Source organism: Chelmon rostratus, chromosome 18 (assembly GCF_017976325.1).
Source record: "Chelmon rostratus isolate fCheRos1 chromosome 18, fCheRos1.pri, whole genome shotgun sequence".
In the NCBI taxonomy this organism is placed as follows: domain Eukaryota; kingdom Metazoa; phylum Chordata; class Actinopteri; order Chaetodontiformes; family Chaetodontidae; genus Chelmon; species Chelmon rostratus.
The window spans coordinates 5,328,948-5,348,866 of NC_055675.1; the positions used below are offsets into that span (position 1 = coordinate 5,328,948).

The window sequence follows — 19,919 nt, forward strand, 5'->3', positions numbered from 1 at the left end:
AGCGTGTCCAGAGGATCAGGCTGCTGCTGCACAGTTTGTTGGTGATATCCACTTGGTATTTCTTTCTTTTCAGAACATGATTCCTAAATAATCTCTGAACATAACAGCCCTTCACATGGAATGGTACTGTGTAGCTTCTTGCAACAGAAAAGTCACATAAGGCTGCCTGCATGGAGACATACATTCACTGTCACACTGCTGTATTATACTGCAGGAACAGTGGGTACATGTGACATTATTACATCAATGTATAGGCTATAGTGTGCCTTCTGAACATGGCTTTGTTAGGTAGCACTAGAGGTCACCTTTATAGCTATGTAAAATGAAAATTAGAAATATATAACTAGTATAAGGCTTTTTGAAACAACATTGAACTATGCAAAACAGGAGAATATCAGACTTGCAGTAATGCAAAGTCTGCATGCAGTAGTCTGCATGCAGTCCTAAAAACATGAGCATGAGCTCTAACATAAGGCAGAGGCTGTATAAAAATGAGTTTAAAGGTTTGGCATTGCACTTTCAGAATGTTGTGGGACTCACAAGACAGATTGACAGCAGAATGGTCAAAAAGGATGCAGCAGAGGAAGAGATATCCCGCTTTTCAGTCCCCAGTATGAGTCAAGCTCTATAAATGCAGGAGCCTACGTTTCTGCATCTAATGACATCATCAGAGGTTTTTTTTTTACTCAGACACAGCTCCGGAGCCACAGGATGCATTCAATGTTTTCACAAGCGGAGTGGTAGGCCTCAGCAAACTGGATGTCACGGGTTTGCCGAGGTCATTGTAGGTTCTCCTAAAGGCTTGGAAGGGGACGAATGAGACGAGGGGTTTATAGTTGGTTGCAGGCTGCCACCTCACTTCTAGATGCCATGAAATCCTGCACACTCGACCTTTAAATGAATTCTAAATTTTAAAAAGGCTGACAAAACATCAAATGTGCTTCATGTCGTCATGAAGAGCGTGACGCTTTTTGTGCTAATGCATGAACATGTTCCACATCAATCGTCAAATGCCTGAAAATGGCCGCACTTGCTGCTCTTTAGTAATGAATTTGGTGTTCTTCTGTAATCGGGATGAACAGATGCAAATAAAACCGTGTATTTAGAAAAGTGAATTAAAGGATGTACAGTCGTTCAAGTGACCCTCCTTTACTCGATTGGCTTGGTGTCAGATGATAGCTGCCCTAAAACCCTCCAGCAGATTTAGTGTTAAAGCAGCCAGCTGAACTGGAAAGTTCAGTGAATTGATCCAAATTTCACTCCATGATTTTTTAACTTATTAGTAATTTATATTTGTTCCTCCCCATGGCGAGGAGTATAAATGTTCCCAATCTATACATTATAGCCTACTTCCAATATTTCTACATTAATGGTGGTAAATAATTACATTACAGTATTTTTTATCTTATTATCGTCCTATAGTCTTGCTAGAAGCACGACCTATGAGCATATTTTGAACGTCCATTCATTAACCATTCCCTTCTAAAAATGCATTATGCAATATGTTTACTTATGTCCACACATATATGCATTATGCCTTTAACGATAAGATGAGTAATATCCTGGATGTTATATGTGTGAATTTTCTTCCTCCACATTTTGTCCCATTTTTTCCTCTGGGGCTGGTTTTATAATTACGGCAGTGACAGATGGTCGGCGGGTTATGTAGCCAAGCTGCGTTGCTCTCTGGGTAATTACGGTAGGGGACGTCATCCTCCTCCCCCACACCGCAGGCTCGGCTCAGCTCTTCTTTGCCGGTGAACGATTGGTAGGACAGAGCGGGTGCCATTTGGCGCAGATTTGAGCTACATCCGTTAACAAAGGGCGCCCAGTTATTTATTTGTCGTCGTATTTGTGAATTTCAGCCACTACATTTTGCAGTCGAACATTCACAATGAGCGCAATTAACGTTAAAAAGCTGAAAGTGAACGAGCTGAAGGACGAGCTGAAAAAGCGTAATCTCTCGGACAAGGGGCTGAAGGCCGAGCTGATGGACCGGCTGCAGGCCGCGCTGGACGAGGAGGCCCTAGCCGGAGACTCCCCGCTGGACCAAGAAGCTGCGGCGCAAGAGGGCTTCAGCCAGGAGGGTATGGGAGAGGAAGAAGAGGGCGATGGCCCGATAGAAGAAAGCATGGAGGCCAACGAGGAGGAGGAAGAAGAGCCGGAAAATGGGGGCGAGGGAGATGGCGTTGCCGAGGACGAAGAGATGGGTGAGGGGGAAGAGGACGGGGACGGGGACGGGGACGAGGACGACGAGATGGATCCAATGCTCAAGGGAGATGTGGACGACATGGAGAAAATAGACACAGAAGATGGTGAGCCCGGGGACCAGGCTACTGAGGGTGAGTCGACTGGATTGGTTACGAAAATGTGACTGGCTGGATGGACTGTGGCTGGGTGTCGGTTTTTGCCATAACGTTAGCGTTAATGCTACCGCGGGAGGGAGCCGGCTGGGAATGACCAAATTTGAATGCGTAGCCATACAAAAGAGCGTCCATGTTGAGCTAGATAGCGTAACCTCGATAGAGTAGCAAGCGGTAGCTACAAACCGAAACTGTTAGCCGGTCAGCTAATTTACCGTTAGCATCGGTCACTACCTTGGCTAGCTAGTCATTTTGCAACGTCAAGTATCGATAGTCTAGTCCACAAACGTCAACTTTAGCATTATTACTTTATAACTGAATGTCATTCGCTGCAGTGTCCGAGTAAAATAAGTGAGAAATAAGCTATTATTTTAGCTTAGTCTGGGTTTTCGTTTTGCTTGGTTAGCGTGTTAGCCTCCTAGCTAACGTCATTTTCTTTGTCTGTGGTGCAGTGCTAACTATCTGACCAGCCGGTTAGCTAGTTCAGTGGTTCCAGTATTGACGTTTCAGTACGAATTGGGTGGTAGGGTGGCGGTGCTCCTAGACAGACACGCTACAACCTACATTAAACTGGCATAACGTGAAAGTAACACGTTGGAAATGTTGAACTGGTTTGGCTACTGTAGTCATTAGTGGGTATCTTCCCTACGCTTTTCTCCTGTTAATTACCCTAAGCTCACACGGGATAAGTGGGGAGTTCCAAAAGCAAGACGAATTTTTACTTAAATTTCAAATTCCCAGGGAATAACTACAATTAATGTCTCCATAATGGCACGATATGTGTAAATCCAAGTGTATTTGACTTGAAATGGACCGGGAACACCTGAACTAGCTTATCCAAAGCCGTGCTGAATATGGGGCAGGCGCTGGACTGCTTGTCCAGCACGTGGTTAGTTTGTACGTGGTTTGAACAGAAAGCGTCATCCTTTTTTTTTGGAATGAACATAGAAAATGTAGGATAAAGATAAATAGCCACCGAGGTAAATCTGTAAGATATGGGGAGGGGGGATCCAGATCTATGCAGGTTTCAGTATTTCCTTGCATGATGCGTTTGTCCAAGAGCACAGTACACTTGTCTCTTAATGAAAGACTGATATCTGAATCTTATTAGACAGTATAGTCTGAGCCCTTTATTGCAGGGTTTATGTCCCTTTAGTTAACAGAGACTTGTTTTTCCAGCCCCAGCAAACCCTGTTCACAATGTTCATTTGGACCAGCTCACTTTGTAATTACTAACTGGTCATTAGAGCTGTTACAGTTTATGGAGTATGATTGTGTTGTTTAAATGTAATCATGAGGTGTCACCTCTTAGTTACCTTAATATTGATGATATGGTCGACACTATGTAACTAATGAACGGGCTTTGTGGGCCAGAACCCCACTGCCAGTCCGACCTCTCTCTCTCACATAAAAAGGAGCACCTCATTCTATATCTTTGTTCTATTTTCAAAGGGGATGCGGACAAAGACACGAATGCTGATCAGAAGAATAAGAAGGGTGTTAAGAGACGCCGGGAGGAACATGGAAGGGGCTACTTTGAATTTATTGAAGAGAACAAATACAGCTGGTAAGGATGGGACAGAGCAAAAATGGCCTTCAGCATCCCTGAAGCGCCATCCATAGCTTTGTTAAACTGTATTGGCTTTAAGTGCCAATGCACATATAACTAGCAAGAGAAAACCCTCATTTTCAAGCATTATACTATTTATTAATAACCTTACTTTCACACACATGTTTTGAGGGTCATCCCTGACTACTTTAAGAGCCTTACCATTTACCTTTTACAGTGCCCACTCACATTTGTGTCTTTAATGAACTGCATTCTGTAGCAGAAGTGCAACTACCAAGTCTCTATGAATTTTCACATCTGTTCCTCGTGCCACTTATTGTTTTGGAAAGCCCATTGTGTCCTCAACGTGAAACAAGGCTGCTCAAAGAGAACAAACCCAGAGGAAAGTAGCAGATGTGCACTTTGGAATGAAGGGAGGGTGGGAGGAATAGCTGAGAGGCATGGGAGAAAGGGTCCACTGCTGCAGTGTAGCACACAAGGATGTAGCAAAATTCCCAAAGTATTTGGACCGTCCACGGAGGAGCTTGCTATTGACCGTCCATCGTTTTGCCTCGCAATGGTCCTTTTTTTACATTTTTTTCCCCCCTTTTTCCTTTTTTTTCCATTTTGTTTGGTTGTATGACGTCAAAATGCTATTTCTGTCTCATGTATCATGTCTTGTGTGTATGCTATCATGGTGTGAGAGTGTGGATGTGTGTGTTTGCAAGGCTCTCTTCTACCCCTGTACAGGTGACATCATGCATGGTGTGTGTGGGTGTTTGTGAGTTTATGTGTGTGCATACATGTACCTACTTCTCGGTCAGTGTTTTGTTTTCATTGCGCTGTTGACACACTGTAAAGATCAACTGGCAGAAAATGGAATCGGTTTTGGATTCAACCATTTTTATTTTTAATTTTTGTTTTTTTACTTTTGGGAAACGTCTGGGACTCTGGGATAGTATTGCTGCCTCTTCAGGTGCTTTTATCCCCCCTTCTAATCGGACAGTCAAATTTTTTTTAAAGCAACCGTTCATTTCCAATTGGAAGTCCAGTTTTTCCCTTGTTTCCCATTACTGTAGTATTTTCCCCAACAATTTAAAAGAGAGACACACAGCTACCCTGTGTGAAAACAGTGGCCCCTGAGCAGCCGCACGCCTATAGACCAGCAGCCAGTGTGTGGCCCACTGGTCGACTGCATCGACAATATGCTCCAACTCAGTCTGTTCTCCAGAGCCACCATAAGTCTCCCTTCAGCAACCATTTGTACAGCAGTCAAGTCGGCTTGAGGACAATTATGATGATGGATGTCTTTGGAGATGCTAAGACTGCTGCAGATGATGACAATGGGATGTTGTACCCCAAATCCATCCCACTAAATAATGACTCCACTGGCCTCAGATCATTGCTTCAGTTGAAACAATGTGAATGTTTGCCTTCCTTACAACATTTTGACTAGTTTCTGGAGCTTACCAATAAGAGGTTTAGATACCTAATCTCAAGCTACAGAGTTGGTAAGTTGCTGTAGCTCTCAGTACACTGTGATTGCTCCTTTCAAGCAGCTAAGCATGTTAACAACTTGTACTACATAGTTACACAGGCCAGTGAGCTAGTCATGACCTTTTCATTTATAATTCCACACATGGGAAGTTAAATATAACTGCACCCGCCATTGCTTTGACTGACCCCACAGCAATCCTGGAGATCTTAAACACACTGATCTCAAAGGGGAGAGGTCTGCTTTGAGTTTACCACTTTCACCAATGGATAGCCTTGCATGTTAAGGCTAGCAGAAGTGCTTTCTTTCTGTGTATCTCTCATGTTTTAGATTTCGCTGGATACTGCAAGGTAAGTGTTGTCTGCCAAGGTCCACATTACAGCTGACTATCCACAAAGTTTGGAGGCTCGCCTGCTCATTTTACTGGCTCTATTTTGTATGGTTTCCCCTAGTCTGTCTTTCCATTTCTCTCCCCAAATATTTTTCAGCAAGTGGTACCCAAGACATCTATTTGTTCCATGCAGTTGCATTGACATGCGAATCCTCTAATTAATTACCTGCTTGGTATTTCTTTTCAGGGCCTCATTTAAGTCTCCTGTGCCACCCCTGGAGGAAGAAGATGAGGAGTTTGATGACACAAAAGTCTGCCTGGATGCCTGTCAGTGAATTTAATGTGACAAATTACTGTATTCAGTAACATTTTTTCAAAGCAAAGTTAATGGTATTCCAAGATTGTTGATCCAAAATTGTTACTGCAAAGAACAAGAAAAACTTGTAGCAAGCTAGAAAAACCACACTTTGTTTATGAGACCTTTTTGAATAGATACAGATATTGATGAGTGTGCTTGTGTGTGTGTGCGCTACAGACAACTGCGACCTGCACTTTAAGGTGTCACGGGACCGTTACAGTGCCTCATCTCTCACAATGGAGAGTTTTGCTTACCTGTGGTCCGGAGGCAAGGCTACCTATGGCGTGAACAAAGGCAAAGCCTGCTTTGAGATGAAGGTATAACTTTAAACAGTATTTGCAAAGAAGGTGTAAAATAGAAACACACACTGGAGTAGTGGAAATGACCTGTGATGCATTTTGTTGGTGTGTTTTGTTTCCTGTCAACAGATTACAGAGAAAATTATTGTGAAGCACATTTCCAACAAGAACATGGATATTCACGACGTGCAGGTCGGCTGGTCCCTGGCTACTGGCACCCTGCTCCTCGGTCAGTGTTTTAACATATGTTTTAGCTCTACAGTCTTCTATATATTATGCTGTTGGCTGTGTCGTTCAGGCATTCAGTGTCGAGTCGAGCTGTAACTTTCCATTTGTCCACTTGTTGCCAGAGTAGCTTCTACTTGGTCATATCACACATGCCGTGTACAGAGAACTTCTGAAGATTTTTTTAGTTGATTCGTTTGTCTGTTTAAATTATGGGATATCACTGCTTCTGATGCACAAAATGGTGACCAAACCAATGCATGGGCTCATAACATATATTTTGGATAGATTTTACAGCGTGTTGCATAAATTGTGTATTTGGACGAAAGTGAACCATGTTTTAAAGTTTAAGACTGACCAGCCTGTGCTATAGGTGTATGTTGCATGAAGGTCTGCCATATAAGATAACAGCAAGTACTGAGACCGCTGTGATCCTCTGTGAAGGCAGTCTGTCTCAAGAGGTCCCTCTAGTGGTTCATACTCAGCACAACATGCTAATGTAAAATGGCTCCATCTCCGGCTGCATCATAGTAATGGTGGCTGGCCTGTTGCCAGCGGATGATTCACACACCATTACAGAGTCCCAGTGACTGAGACATGATGTGTTAATTCAGCAGTATTCCACCTGCTAGCTGTCACAAATTGTTTTTGTCAAATAATTTATTCTCCCATTAATGTGTAGGTGAGGAGGAACATTCTTACGCATACTCTGGGAAAGGCAAGAAGACCACCAACTGTGTGACGGAGGACTTTGGAGAAACCTATGAGGAGAATGATGTCATCTGCTGCCTTATTGTAAGACATAAATGCTGCTTATATTTCATCAGCTCATTGAAGTACATGAAAACCAAGCCAAAGTAAGATTAGAATTAAAATGCCTCAGATGTGTAAAGAGTTCTGCAGGATTGCTCTCTGTAGAACAAGTTTGGTTTTGTTCCCTTATTTATTGTGTTTAGGTTTTGTTTTGTTTTTTAATCTAGATGAAAGGCTGTCATCTTTTATTTTGAAAGTGAAGTGTGATTTGTCAGTGACTGGTACATTCTCTCATTTCATAAGAAGAAAGAAAGAACTTTGCGTTTTGCTTGCTTTGCTAAGGACTTTGAGGGTGAGGAGCTGGTGTTGTCCTTCTCCAAAAATGGCGGGGAGCCGGCTGTCGCTTTCCAGGTCAGCAAGGACAGTCTGAACGGCCAGGCCCTTTTCCCGCACATCATCTGCCACAATTGTGCTGTGGAGTTCAACTTTGGCCAGATGGAGACGCCGTACTTCCCTCAGCCCCAGGGCTACACCTTCCTGCAGCAAATCCCTGTGGATGAACGAGTCCGGGGGCTCAAGGGGCCACAGACCAAGGCTGACTGTGAGGTAAACAAAGCACTGTGTAGATATTTTTTTAATTACTGATGTGGTAAATATATATTTTGTTGGTATTTAGAACATTACTTTTTGAATGTATTTGTGTGTTTAAAGTCTACTTTAATTCTGTCTTTGGCTGTCATGTTATGTAGATCATAGTGATGGTTGGCCTGCCAGGCTCAGGGAAGACTACATGGGTGAAGAACCATGTCCAGGAGAACCCTGGGAAATACTACATCCTGGGCAGTGACACCATTGTGGACAAGATGATGGTCAGTACTGATACAGCTGTGTGGTTTCCTATTTTTTTAGTAGCCCTGCAGCGTGTGTACTGTATGTTTGGTCTCTGTCCCGCTATTCTAAGTGTTTTTTAATGTTGAGTATTTTGTCCCATCATTTAATGCAGATCAACAGCCTGAAACGCCAGTCAAAGGACATTACAAAACTGACCGCCATTTCCCAGCGAGCACCACTTTTCCTAGGGAAGTTTATTGAGATTGCTGCCCGCAAGAAGAGGAACTACATCCTGGATCATGTAAGCGGCGGGCACCGAATGTGATCGCAGCATTTGCCAAAATTCTGCAGGCATGACTTTAAATTCAAACCTTATAAATCACTCTTCTCTCCCAGACAAACCTGTCTGCCCCAGGCCAGAAGAGGAAGATGTGCTTGTTTGCAGGCTTCCAGCGCAAGGCCGTGGTGGTCTGCCCCTCTGACGAAGACTACAAGCAGAGGGTTCAGCAGAAGGTTGAGAGTGATGGCAAAGAAGTGCCGGAGCACGCTGTCCTCAAAATGAAAGGTAAAAAAGATGCTTGGGTTAGTAGTTAGTAGTTGAAACCTCTACTGGGTCTTTTTCTGTCATATTCAGTCTTTTCTCTTTTTCCATCCCTAATCATGTCCCCCACCCCCTCTCCTTTACAGGTTTCTACTCTCTGCCTGAGGAGGGAGAGAGCTTTGATGAGATCATCTATGCCGAGATGCCGAAGGAGGGGGCGGCCAAGCTGCTGGAGCAGTACAAAGAGGAAAGCAAGACTGCTCTGCCAGCCGAGAAGAAACCCAACCAGGGAAGCACAACACCAAAAAGAGGCGGCGGCCTGCGTGGTGGCCGGGGAGGCAAGAACCAGTTTGGCCGCGGCGGTGGACCTGGACAGAGGGGTGGTGGCCGTGGAGGCTTCCAGAGCAGAGGAAACTTCAGAGGAGGTATGATTGACATTTGGGGGTGTAATTAATGCCATTTTGTTAGAAACTTGTTTTATTGAAAGCACATTTATCCTAACTTGTGCTGTTTCTGGTCTTTCTGCAGCTCCTGGTCCTCGCGGCGGCTTCAACCGTCCACCTCGCGGCTTCCTGCCTCCTCCAGCCTTCAGAGGAGGGTTCCATAACCGTGGAAACTTCAACCGGGGCGGCGGCCCCATTCCCAGCTTGGGAGGATCCCCCAGGGGTGGTCCAATGAGGGGTAACATGGGACCCAGAGGGGGGCCCATGAACAGAGGCGGCCCAATGCACAGAGGCAACATGAACAGAGGAGGTGGAGGCAACATGAACCGTGGTGGAAACAGGGGACATCCCGGCCAGGTGGGTTTGATGATGGCACACATACATCCTGGTATCCAGGTTGCAAAGGCTCTCAGACGGAGAGTCTGTAGCACCGAAACACTTGTTTGTGTTTTAGCATTAACCACTGACCTGTATTCTTTAAGATTATTTGCTTTTCTCTCTTTTTTTTTTTTAATATTCAAGTTTATTAGCTACTGCATGCTCATCTTTTCCCTGAAACCCTCCCCCTACAGTTTCATCAGAGAGGTGGTAACCGTGGCAACTTTGGCAACAAGAATGGCAACTTTGGCAACAACAGGAACAGCGGCAACTTTGGCAACAGGAACGGCATGGACAAGGCCCAAGCCTTCAACCAGAGCTGGCATCATGGGGTCAGTATTTTTGCAGTTGAGAAATGGTTTATTTGCACACTACACCAGACTTCTCTAACACACACACACACACACACACACACACACACACACAGTCAATGTTTTAATGTGAACTGTCACTGAATATTTTCCCACTAGCGTTTGTGCGTGTGAATGGAGTTCAGCTGGTATTGAATTAGCTCTGTGGGTTATTCAAGAACAGTAGTTATATCGCAACCCTGATGAAAATCGTCTCTCATTATCACTTTCACTGTAGTGCCTGTATGTACCATACTGCTACTTATTAACTGTAAACAAATAATACTATAAACTTGTACTACCAGGGCAAAATATTTTCCGCAACAAAGTACATTTACAATTTCTTTTTTTTTCCCTCGCAAGTATCCCTTTGACATCATATATACACGGTTTATATTTTGTGATTTTTAAATTTTCCTACATGTAAAGCTTTTTAACATCCGGTCTTAATCTCAGCTCCAACCGTATTTGAAAACTTTGAGATTGGTCTCAACTTTAAAGTTAAAGACGCTTGTATACAGTGACGTCATAAAATCAGTGCTTCCTACTGTTCATTCTTTATCTCGGACTTTAGAGCATCCTCGAATGCACAAATGAGGAACAGTCTTTAAAGCCCCTACCTGTAACTGTATTATTCTAACACAATAACAAAAGAAAAGTATCTAAATATTGAATGCATTGCCGATGTCTGTGTCTTGTGCAGTTCTGGAACGAGAAGCTGTGGAGCCAGCAGTATCAGCCTGGATATTACTAAGACACTTGTTCTAACGGACTGGTGGCAGAGACCCACCGCTAGCCACGGAACATCCCTCCACCCCGCTTTTTGATTTTATTTTCCTTGAACCCACTTTTAATAATCTAAAAACCCATCAGCTGAAGGCTAAAGCGATATGGAGCAACAACATTCCACATCAGAGAGGAGACCAGGCAACCTGAGTGTAATTGAAGCTTTATATATCTATATACACATGTACAACGTGGGTTCAGTCTCATTCAGTCATCTGTTTTTCTTCTGTTGTATATTTCATTCTTTTTTCCACCACTTTTAAATGATGTGCTTTTAAAAATCTCATGTTTGTAATATCAGGAACCAGAAATATTTTGCCAGCCCAGCAGATGTTGAAGTTTTTGTTCCCTCCCTCCCCCCGCCCAGGGTTGTGCATTTTATCTGTGCTGTGATTTTTGTTTTGCTTTTTTATTACAAATTGTAAATTTCTTTTTTTTTTCTTTTTTTTTTTTGGCGTAGTTTGTATGCAAAGTTTAAGAAACAGTAATGATTGAAAGGAACCTTGGCTTATTAGCAAGAAGCATGGTAGGTGATTATATTGTTAGACTGTACATGTCAATATAGTCCGCTGTCAAACAGTTAAACTGAAGCAACGAATGAATTACAGCAAGTTTTTGTCTTTTGTTCCCAGTATCAAACCTGTAACCTAAACTCCATAGACCTACAATAAACGACTTGTTGGCTTTTTTACATTCTTCCTGGTTTATGACTTTTGATTCACTTCAAAGGTGTGTAAAAGACCTTTGAATGGGCAATGTCCAAGTTTGCTACTTCAAACAGTGAGGACATCAGCCCCACTACAAGTCCCAGTTTACACCTCATTAGCGAAGAATTCCCCTCCAGTGTCCTGTGTTTGATACGCCATTACCAAGCCTTTAGCTATTCTAATGTCTGTTGCTTTGAGAAAGTATTTTGGCCAAGCCATTTTCAGGATATAAATAAGCCATTTTTAGTACAACATTATGCCTTTTTTTTGTTTTATTTTTTAAATAAGTCCTTTAATTTATTTTAAAAATTAGAGCACTGGCTATGCTTGAGTCTCAGGAGGAAGTGCGGTTCCTAGATTCCTTTTTAAACGGTTCCTTTAGTGCAGTAGACTTCTGAAAAACAGCACTGATCAGTCGGATCTGAAAACCATTACAGCATTTTTCTTTTTAATTGACACACTTTCGATTTTTAAACAAATTTCCGATGATGCTAACTCAGCACAAACATGATTGAAAGCAGGCAGGGTTACTCATTTTCACCAGCAGACCTAAAGGGCTACACAGTGTCGCAACACATCCAAAACACCAACAGTTCCCGAAGACCTTCTCAGACGGTTAGGAAAAGGAGCGGGGAGTAACTTTTGGTCAACTTTCATACATTCTTACGTTTGGAAGCACTCCAGAGTTGATGTTGGTGACCGTGTGGCCCGGCAATAATGGCAGCTCCTCATCCAACTGCTCATAATGTGCCCCACCACGTTGTGCTGGCGGAGGACACCCAGCTTGAGTTTCAGCAGTAGAAGATCATCAGAGCTGGAAAACAAACCATCACAGTAGATCAGACAAAACCCGCTCGCGTGTGTCCATTGCTTTCATTTTTTACCTGCCCGTGTTGATACTTAATAAACATGTAAATACTTCACCACTATTTGAACCATGCACGAATGTTCATGAGTTAATTGACTTTGAGTAATAACTGTATTGTGATTAAGAAAGTGTTAGTTTGCCCGAGTACTGCTGTGTGATGAATTGACTATATTTAAATGTCTGGCGAGTTTTTATTGTACTGGATACATAAATCTAGCAGAATGCAAGCTTTGAGTTTACAGTATAATCTGTAATACAACAGACACTATATTTTTATCGCTTTATGTTGCAGGTTGTATATCAGGTCTTTTACGATTAAACCAACAATGCAAATGCTTTGAGACGTTGAGATTTCTTGTCTTTTCTATCTGACAGTTTTTGATATTTGTGTTAAAAGATTTGGGATTGTATTTTCTGTTTTAATTTGTCTCAACTCTATTAAAGTTAAAGAAGCTGGTGGATAGTGACTCTGTGGTTTGTTGCAGTGCAAATAAAAAGTGCCCATTTTTATTTATTTTATTGCCTCACGACGTCGAAGCGGGCTAGATTTAATGCCACCGTTTAATGTTATCTAAATCCATCACAGATGCTTGCAGGATACTTGTTTGCGAGTGTGTCGTTGAAGCACCTTTGGCAGTAATTCCAGCCTTAAATCTGTGTGAATCCACAAACTCTCGGTTGGACTGAGTTGTAGACTCTGTTGTTTTTAAGCCTTTACTGTGCAGCTTGTGTTTCATGCTCACTGTCTAGCTAGAAAGCAAATCCCACAAATCGTCAGGTTCCTCGCAGGCTGCTGGTCTATCTGACTTTTCGTCTGACCCTCCTGCCGTCCAGGGCTTCCTGCAGAGGAACATCCCCAGGGTACGACGCTGCCGCCAACATGGACGGTGCATCGGTACGAATTGCCGGACCACAGAACCATCCTTCAGCTGACCTCAGAGTCTTCTGGGAAACTGCTGCTGAGATGTCTTCTGAGTTTTTAGATGCACAGGTCTAGGGAGGAGCAATGTTGATCTATCCGTCTGCCGGTCCGTCCACCACTTTGGTTCAGACTGAAATTTTTAAACAAGTATTTGATGGATTACCACAGAATTTTTTACGTGCATTCATGGTCCTCAGAGGATGAATCCTGAAGTTCAGGACAGACATTAATGGCCTCCGGAGGATGAATGTTGATACCTGCAAAACGAATGATGGTCCCATCAGCCTAAAAAGCCTAGCTTTGTGTTTCCTGCTACATAGACAATGTCAGCATGCTAACACAGTGGATGGTGGTGAACATGGTATTACATTTGATAAACAGATTGTGTTGGCATGCTGATGTTAGCATTTATCTTCTATAAGCACCACTGTGTCACAGAGCTGCTAGCGTGGCTGCAGACTCCTGTCTTAAAACAGAGGAAGGGTGCACGGTCTGTCCAAACTCAGCCTCCTCCTGAGCCGTCATCCCTCAGTTGTTGAGGAAGGCCTGCTCTGGGCGGATTTACAGCTGGGTCGTGGTCTCCTGTGTTTTTCAGTGACTGATTTCATCGAACTCCGGGGGATGCTCACTTGGAAAGGGTTCCTTCTCCAACCTGCATCGACCTCCTGACCCTTTTTGCTCAGTTGGTGGGAGTCTCCCTTTGTCTTCATGTTGCAACAGTACTACCTTACCTAAAGCTGGACCGTCCGTACACAGACTTACTCCCACTACAGATACAGGTTTATTTCTACTACACATGCTGCAGATACAGGTGTATTTCTACTTCAGATACAGGTGTATTTATATTGCATTTGAATGAAACCCCTTGACACATGCATGATATTTCCATTTGTCTAATGATGTGACTTCTTAAGCCAGTGGGCTGCACTGTTAATGGTTTAGATGTGTCATTTGAAAGGAGGTGAATACACACTAATGTTTGTACTCAGTAGTTCATTTACATCACCATGTAAATACATTTTATCTTAAATGCTCTTTTCTGTTGATCAGTGTCAGAAAAGCCACATTAAATCTGTTTAATATTCTAAAAAATAATAAAACATGAAGACATTGAAGGGGGCTGACTACGCTTTGAAGAGTAGCAGAATATGCATGACATTCATTCTTTCAGCGCCGCCTGTATTTCCTCTATCCCGATGCCTCCTGGTGTTGCTGGAGGTGCATGCTGGGAATCCACTTCCCTCCCAGACAGGCAGCTGCTTGTCTTCGGCTGGGCTGCATGTTTACCTCCATCAGCAGCATATTAGCGAATGACAAGACCCCCCACTCAGACAGCAAACAGCGCATTAGGTATTGGCTCTGATTACCAATGCTCGGCCCGGTCTAAGTCTGATGTAAACACACGGAGAGCCCGTTCTGGCTTCATGTGAATTGACTTCATGTTTGCCTGCATGTGGCCGCGTAGCTCCTTCCCACTGTAAATAAAGCATTACAAGTAGGCTGGACCGCCATTGTCAACGACAGGGTCCCCTCGGTGTAACAAATGTTAGAAGTCATTAGGCAAATTATTTGCTCTGCTCTACTATTTCCTATAAGTGCAAATAAATGGGGGGGGGGGGGGGGGGGCAGCTGCATGTAGCTGCATGTGAATGTGATCATGAATGTGAATGGGGCCAGACAGCCACGCTCGACAGCAGGGAGGAAGAGGAGGAGGAGGAGCACACACTCTTAAGTGAAACAAAATATTTTATTTTCCAAACATAAACTCATCCATATTATGTACAGCTTGAAAATATAACACATCGGACCGAATTTGAATGACGGCTGCAGATCCGACACAACTCACACAAATTCAAATAAAAAAAGGATATCGAAATTTACAAAATATATAAAAGTGCTTGTGGGAGGAGAGGGAGCGGGACGGCAGCAGGACCGCCCGCCGTGTGTGAAACTCCCGATAAATGTCATTTAAATAGAAAGTACTAGACGTGTTGTTTCAAACCATTAAATACATCAACACCCAAATGAAAAACCACTATAATATTCCCATGAGGCTCAGCAGCAGGCTGTGATTGTAGGAATACTACAGCTGTTTTCCACGACTTCATACTATGGAGACATTGTCCATCGTGCAGGCACACCTCTCCACGATCATATTGGGGAATTCGGCCACTTCTATCTCAGTGTAGTCCCCCTTCTTCACCAGGTACATGATGGGTAACGGGGCGCTCTCAGACACTGTGCACCGCCTCTCCCCGTAGCCGTAGTTGCGCTTGGGCTGCTTGCAGCCGCCGGTGCACCTGAAGGCCTGGTAGCCCGCGGGCTCGATGATCCAGTACTGCGTCCAGGTGAGGGCGCGGAAGTTGACGAAGTACTGCTCCCTGCAGCAGGCGTCTTTGTTTTGGTTGACGTCGCAGTCGCCGCGAGAACTGGGGAGGGAAGGATCGAGGATGTGAGATGGCTGCTGATGCACGGAGGCCCAGAGGGGCCCAGAATCTCTTGGCTGCACCCCTGCTCTTCGTATTCATTCAGTTATGATATTTATTGTTTTTTAGTGGGCGAATCTACATAAAAAGGCCTAATTAAATGTGAATAGAAGCGAGAGCTGTTCAAACCACATAGGATCAGCACCATTAAGCACTAATATGTGAAACATCTGAACTAATTTCATGTGGCTCATGGACTGTTGCTGCTTCTCAGTGCCAGACACTACTTTTATTTCTCCAAACCATGAAAACAGGTAGCCTGACACCCCTGTGTCACACTGCTATGATGAATGTGTAATGGTAAGGGGGAGAAAAAGAGGATATGGGCTAATTGTCACGCTGATACAATATCCTGTATATCAAAAGCTGGCGCCCTTACCCATATTCTTCGAGGTTGAGTGTGTAGAGGATGAGCTCGGGCTTCCCCAAGGTGTTGTCCGTCTGCTCCTGGGTGGTAAAGCGCACACTCTTGGCCACCTCTGCCGCGTAGCTGCCAGGTCTCTCGCCCTCGATCCACACCTCCAGGTGCATAGGTGTCTTCTGCTGGGTCTTGGACCAATAGTGCACCGCCTGGGTCACATCAAAGCTCTTCCAGCCGGTCTCGTGAATGGGGATCAACCTGTGAGCACGAGATAAGGATCGATTAATTAAAAAGGAGAAGAATGCAATTTGGTTATTACCAAGATAACCCGCAGGGGCCTTGGTGATGCCGCCTCTTAATTGCTCCACAGCTAGTGTATATTTTCCACACGTCACCATGAGAAAGTGATCCCTTACCGTGAATCCACCAGCGACGTCCGGTTGGACCCGTTTGGCAGCACCTCCACCCAGTAGATGCTGACCCGGGCGTTGTTGACGGGCCGGTGGTTCTTCCTCTCCACCGCGAAGCGCTTGTGGTAGGAAGCCCGCTGGTAGAGCTTCAGCTCCGCCATGGTCACCTCGCTGTTATCAGGGATCCTCGCCTCCATGTCGAACACCATGCGATGCCGAGTGGTGTCAGAATACACATACTCCCCGGAAATATCTAAAGCACAAAGCATCGGAAGCGTTTTAGGCGAGTCTTTCCTCAAATGACTGTTTGGTGAAGGCAGTTTGGTGCGTAAAATCGTCTTTTCACCAAGTGTCACGATTACGCTCGGAAATAACTGTTTATTTAAATTGGCATCTGTGTCAAAGCTTTTTTCATATGAACTCCTACAAATTACATGTTACATATGTTTAAAAATGGGGAAGGGCCTTACCTGCGTTACCAGGGATTCCCCTCAGGATGCCCGCCAGGCTGGGCAGAGATCTGCGTCTCCTGCTGTGGTGCATCTTCAGCATCGACAAGTACTTGTTTCTGACGTGCGCCGGAATAACCAGATTCTCCAAATCCCTCTTATGGATCTTGGGAACCTCGTCCAACCCAAGTTTCTGCAGCAGCGCGTCCTTCATATCCTGATGCGTAAAAGCCTTGGCGAGAGCGAGGAGAGCGGTGCACAGGACACAAGCGCGGAGGAAATCCATGAGTCAAATCTTCAGTGTGGTAAACAGCAGCACGGTAGCACAAGTCAGCCAGAGACAGGACAGTGTGCCTCTGACACTCCTCCGGCCCCTTATATTGTTGCGGCCCTCCCAGTCGTTCGCACTTTGTCAATGGGGGCAGGGACCCTTATCAGAACAAAGGTGCGACAATACAGCCCCATCCTAAACAGGATATCTAAGTGGCCATACTTCAAACAGCAACAATTAGACTCGAGTGCCATCCGCATTGTGGAGGTGTAATTTCACCATAGTTCCACTAAAACTATGCTTGATGCCGCTGGTCTGCGATGCATTTGATGGCTAAAACCTACTCTCTATAGTGTAAATAAATAAGGCTATTTTGTTCATCTTGACTGTGGAAAAGCCTTTTATGTATTAAAAAAATTGTTCAGCTATAATTTACAAATGTGCCACAAAGTTGAAGTGGGTATCATGATGGTTAAAATGCTCTTTCAGCGGCTTTTTCACCCTAAAATGCTGAACTTTCTTGAAGAAACATAAAATGCATTAATTTATTTGGCAGTGACACCAAATATAATTGAACACAGACAACAATGTGGTCATTACCGATGGAGCCCTAGCTGCCATTTGCACTGAATTAAAAATCAGAGTCGTTTTCTTTAATTCACACAGCTGAAGTAAAAGTTTATTCAGCTAAACACAGAGATTTCTCTAGAATCAAAATGCTCGTCTCGTGAAGTGTTTTCTCTGCTGCTACACATGCGTCCCAGACAGACATCTCTTGACCCTGTGAACCTGAAGTGGCCTCTCCTCAGTAGCACCCTTGTCTACACACACCCCACACTCTGATGTGTACATTCCACCGGACGATGTCAGGCCGGGGCAGTCTGGCAACAGTCTGTCACACAAGGAGCTTATTTCTGACCGTCTGGGTGGCTGGAAGGCAGTTTTGTCCAGCGAAAGGTGGGCCGAGATCTGGACTAAAACCCAGCAGGCACGCTGGCCTGTTCATTTAGGCGCAACTGTGTAACAGGGGGCCGAGGAGGAAGTAATGCGGAGGTCCAAGGGAGGAGGGGGACTAGAGGATTAGATGTTTATTCCGAGCCCTGTCACCCATTCTTGGCCCTCTCCAGCAGATTAAAATTATAAGACAAACAGACAGTTAATCCAGGGGCCGGGGGGCCGGCATGGATGTGGATTGGGGCAGGCTCTTCACAGGTTGGTGATTATCTGATTCCATTGCGAGGATTTGCCTTGCCTTTTTTGTCACACAAACATTAGAAGAGGGCTGCTCTCACTGGCTGCCCTGAAGGCTCTGCCTGGGGTTGTGTATTGGCCGGTGTTTGCTTAGAGATGTCAGACAGACTGAAGGGGCACACAGGAAGAACAAATGACAGATGACTGCCAGACCCGCTCGCTCGCTCCAGCTAGTGCCTGCATCTTACAAGCAAGACCAATTATTAATTAGTGATGAGACCTGGTACCACACGTATGGAGCGAACACAGTGTGGAAATATTTGAGTTTGAAAAATACTTGAAAAAATGTCCAGTTGCATGTGTGTGAAGGCAGTTATGTGTGTACAGAGTTAAGACTAATATCAGTATTGCAGAGTTATAATAACTCGGTTATTCTGCTCTTGATGCTGCTGTATTTGTGTTTTAACCTAATTATTTCTTTTTTGTTGCAACTTTGCAGCTGTGCATGTTCTGCAGCTTTTTGCACAGTTAAATGAACAACTGAAATTTGCAATGACAATTTGCTGTTGTGCATATGTAGTAAACCCACTGGTCTCATAGGTCACATTAGGTTTTTATGCTAAGTTTGGCCAATTTACATTTGAAGACGTTTATTCTTACAAAATTGGTGCTGAAAAAAGGAACTTTAATCATGGGACACTAATCTATTGGTTTATTTGATGGGGGCATTGCTAATTAATTAAGCATCGATCAACACAGAAAATACTGTAAATGAGCCTCAAAGACTGTTTTCATCCATTATCATAGGACCCTAAGAAAGAATAAAACTACACATTGTGACATTTATAATCACAACATGCTAAATATGCACAAAATAGTTGAGAATGTCACAGTTGCACACAGTTCACTAATGACAAATGCAACAAACAAACAAAAAAGATCTAATTGGCTGGAGCAGGAGTAGATCCTGAATATGAACAGCAAAGACCACAGAGTCTCCTCTCTCAAAGCCCACAGATGAGGTCCAAACTATCAGAAGCGTCAGTGCAGACATGTAAATTCAGCACACAGCCATTGTCCAGTCCAGCCAAAGGCCAAGTCGAAGCGCCTGTTGTCCAGAGCCTGAAATGCACAGACCTTCGGTACCCCCTCTCCCTCACATTACAACCCCTAATTCGGGAAATTAAGATGGCCTTTGTGTGATATTTCTCAGTCTTTCTTCCTTCCCATGCCAATCAAAGACAAGCTGCCTAGTTCAAAGCTACATCTGATGCTCCTAGGTGCCATTTCTTTTCAATCAAAGGCCAACAAGCTCCCACAATCAACAACACAGGTGTTAATTAACATCCAGACATTTGCATTCAAAAGCAGTCCAATTTATAGGTCATTCCCTTCCATTTGTGAAACATGAAATCGCCTTTGCTTGCAAAACCTGCTGTTTGTAGAGGGCCCGGCTGAAATGCTTATATGAGAGAAATATTACAGAGAGGCCTGCAGGAGGAAGGCCTGGCTGCAGCCTGGTTGTTTCCCATGTGGTTAGGGTTACACACAT

At 44.1% G+C, this 19,919-nt stretch overlaps 2 protein-coding genes across 2 annotated transcripts; one reads left to right on the top strand and one right to left on the bottom strand.

Annotated features, from left to right (window-relative positions):
* The first annotated feature begins 1,748 nt into the window (after window positions 1-1,748).
* Window positions 1,749-12,738, top strand: hnrnpub (heterogeneous nuclear ribonucleoprotein Ub). The gene is made up of 14 exons (XM_041958488.1): window positions 1,749-2,342; window positions 3,816-3,930; window positions 5,986-6,065; window positions 6,274-6,413; window positions 6,525-6,624; window positions 7,303-7,415; window positions 7,716-7,979; window positions 8,123-8,242; window positions 8,377-8,505; window positions 8,601-8,769; window positions 8,892-9,170; window positions 9,274-9,545; window positions 9,761-9,898; window positions 10,620-12,738. Exons 1-14 carry the CDS (start codon window positions 1,895-1,897, stop codon window positions 10,668-10,670), a joined length of 2,418 nt encoding a protein of 805 aa, XP_041814422.1. The 5' UTR covers window positions 1,749-1,894; the 3' UTR covers window positions 10,671-12,738.
* A 2,565-nt stretch (window positions 12,739-15,303) lies between these two features.
* lft1 (lefty1) lies at window positions 15,304-17,191 on the bottom strand. Its single transcript, XM_041959249.1, has 4 exons — window positions 16,927-17,191; window positions 16,463-16,709; window positions 16,065-16,304; window positions 15,304-15,628 (listed from the first exon to the last, which is right to left on the bottom strand). The coding sequence occupies exons 1-4, from the start codon at window positions 17,189-17,191 to the stop codon at window positions 15,304-15,306; spliced, it is 1,077 nt and encodes a 358-aa protein (XP_041815183.1).
* Window positions 17,192-19,919: the final 2,728 nt, after the last annotated feature.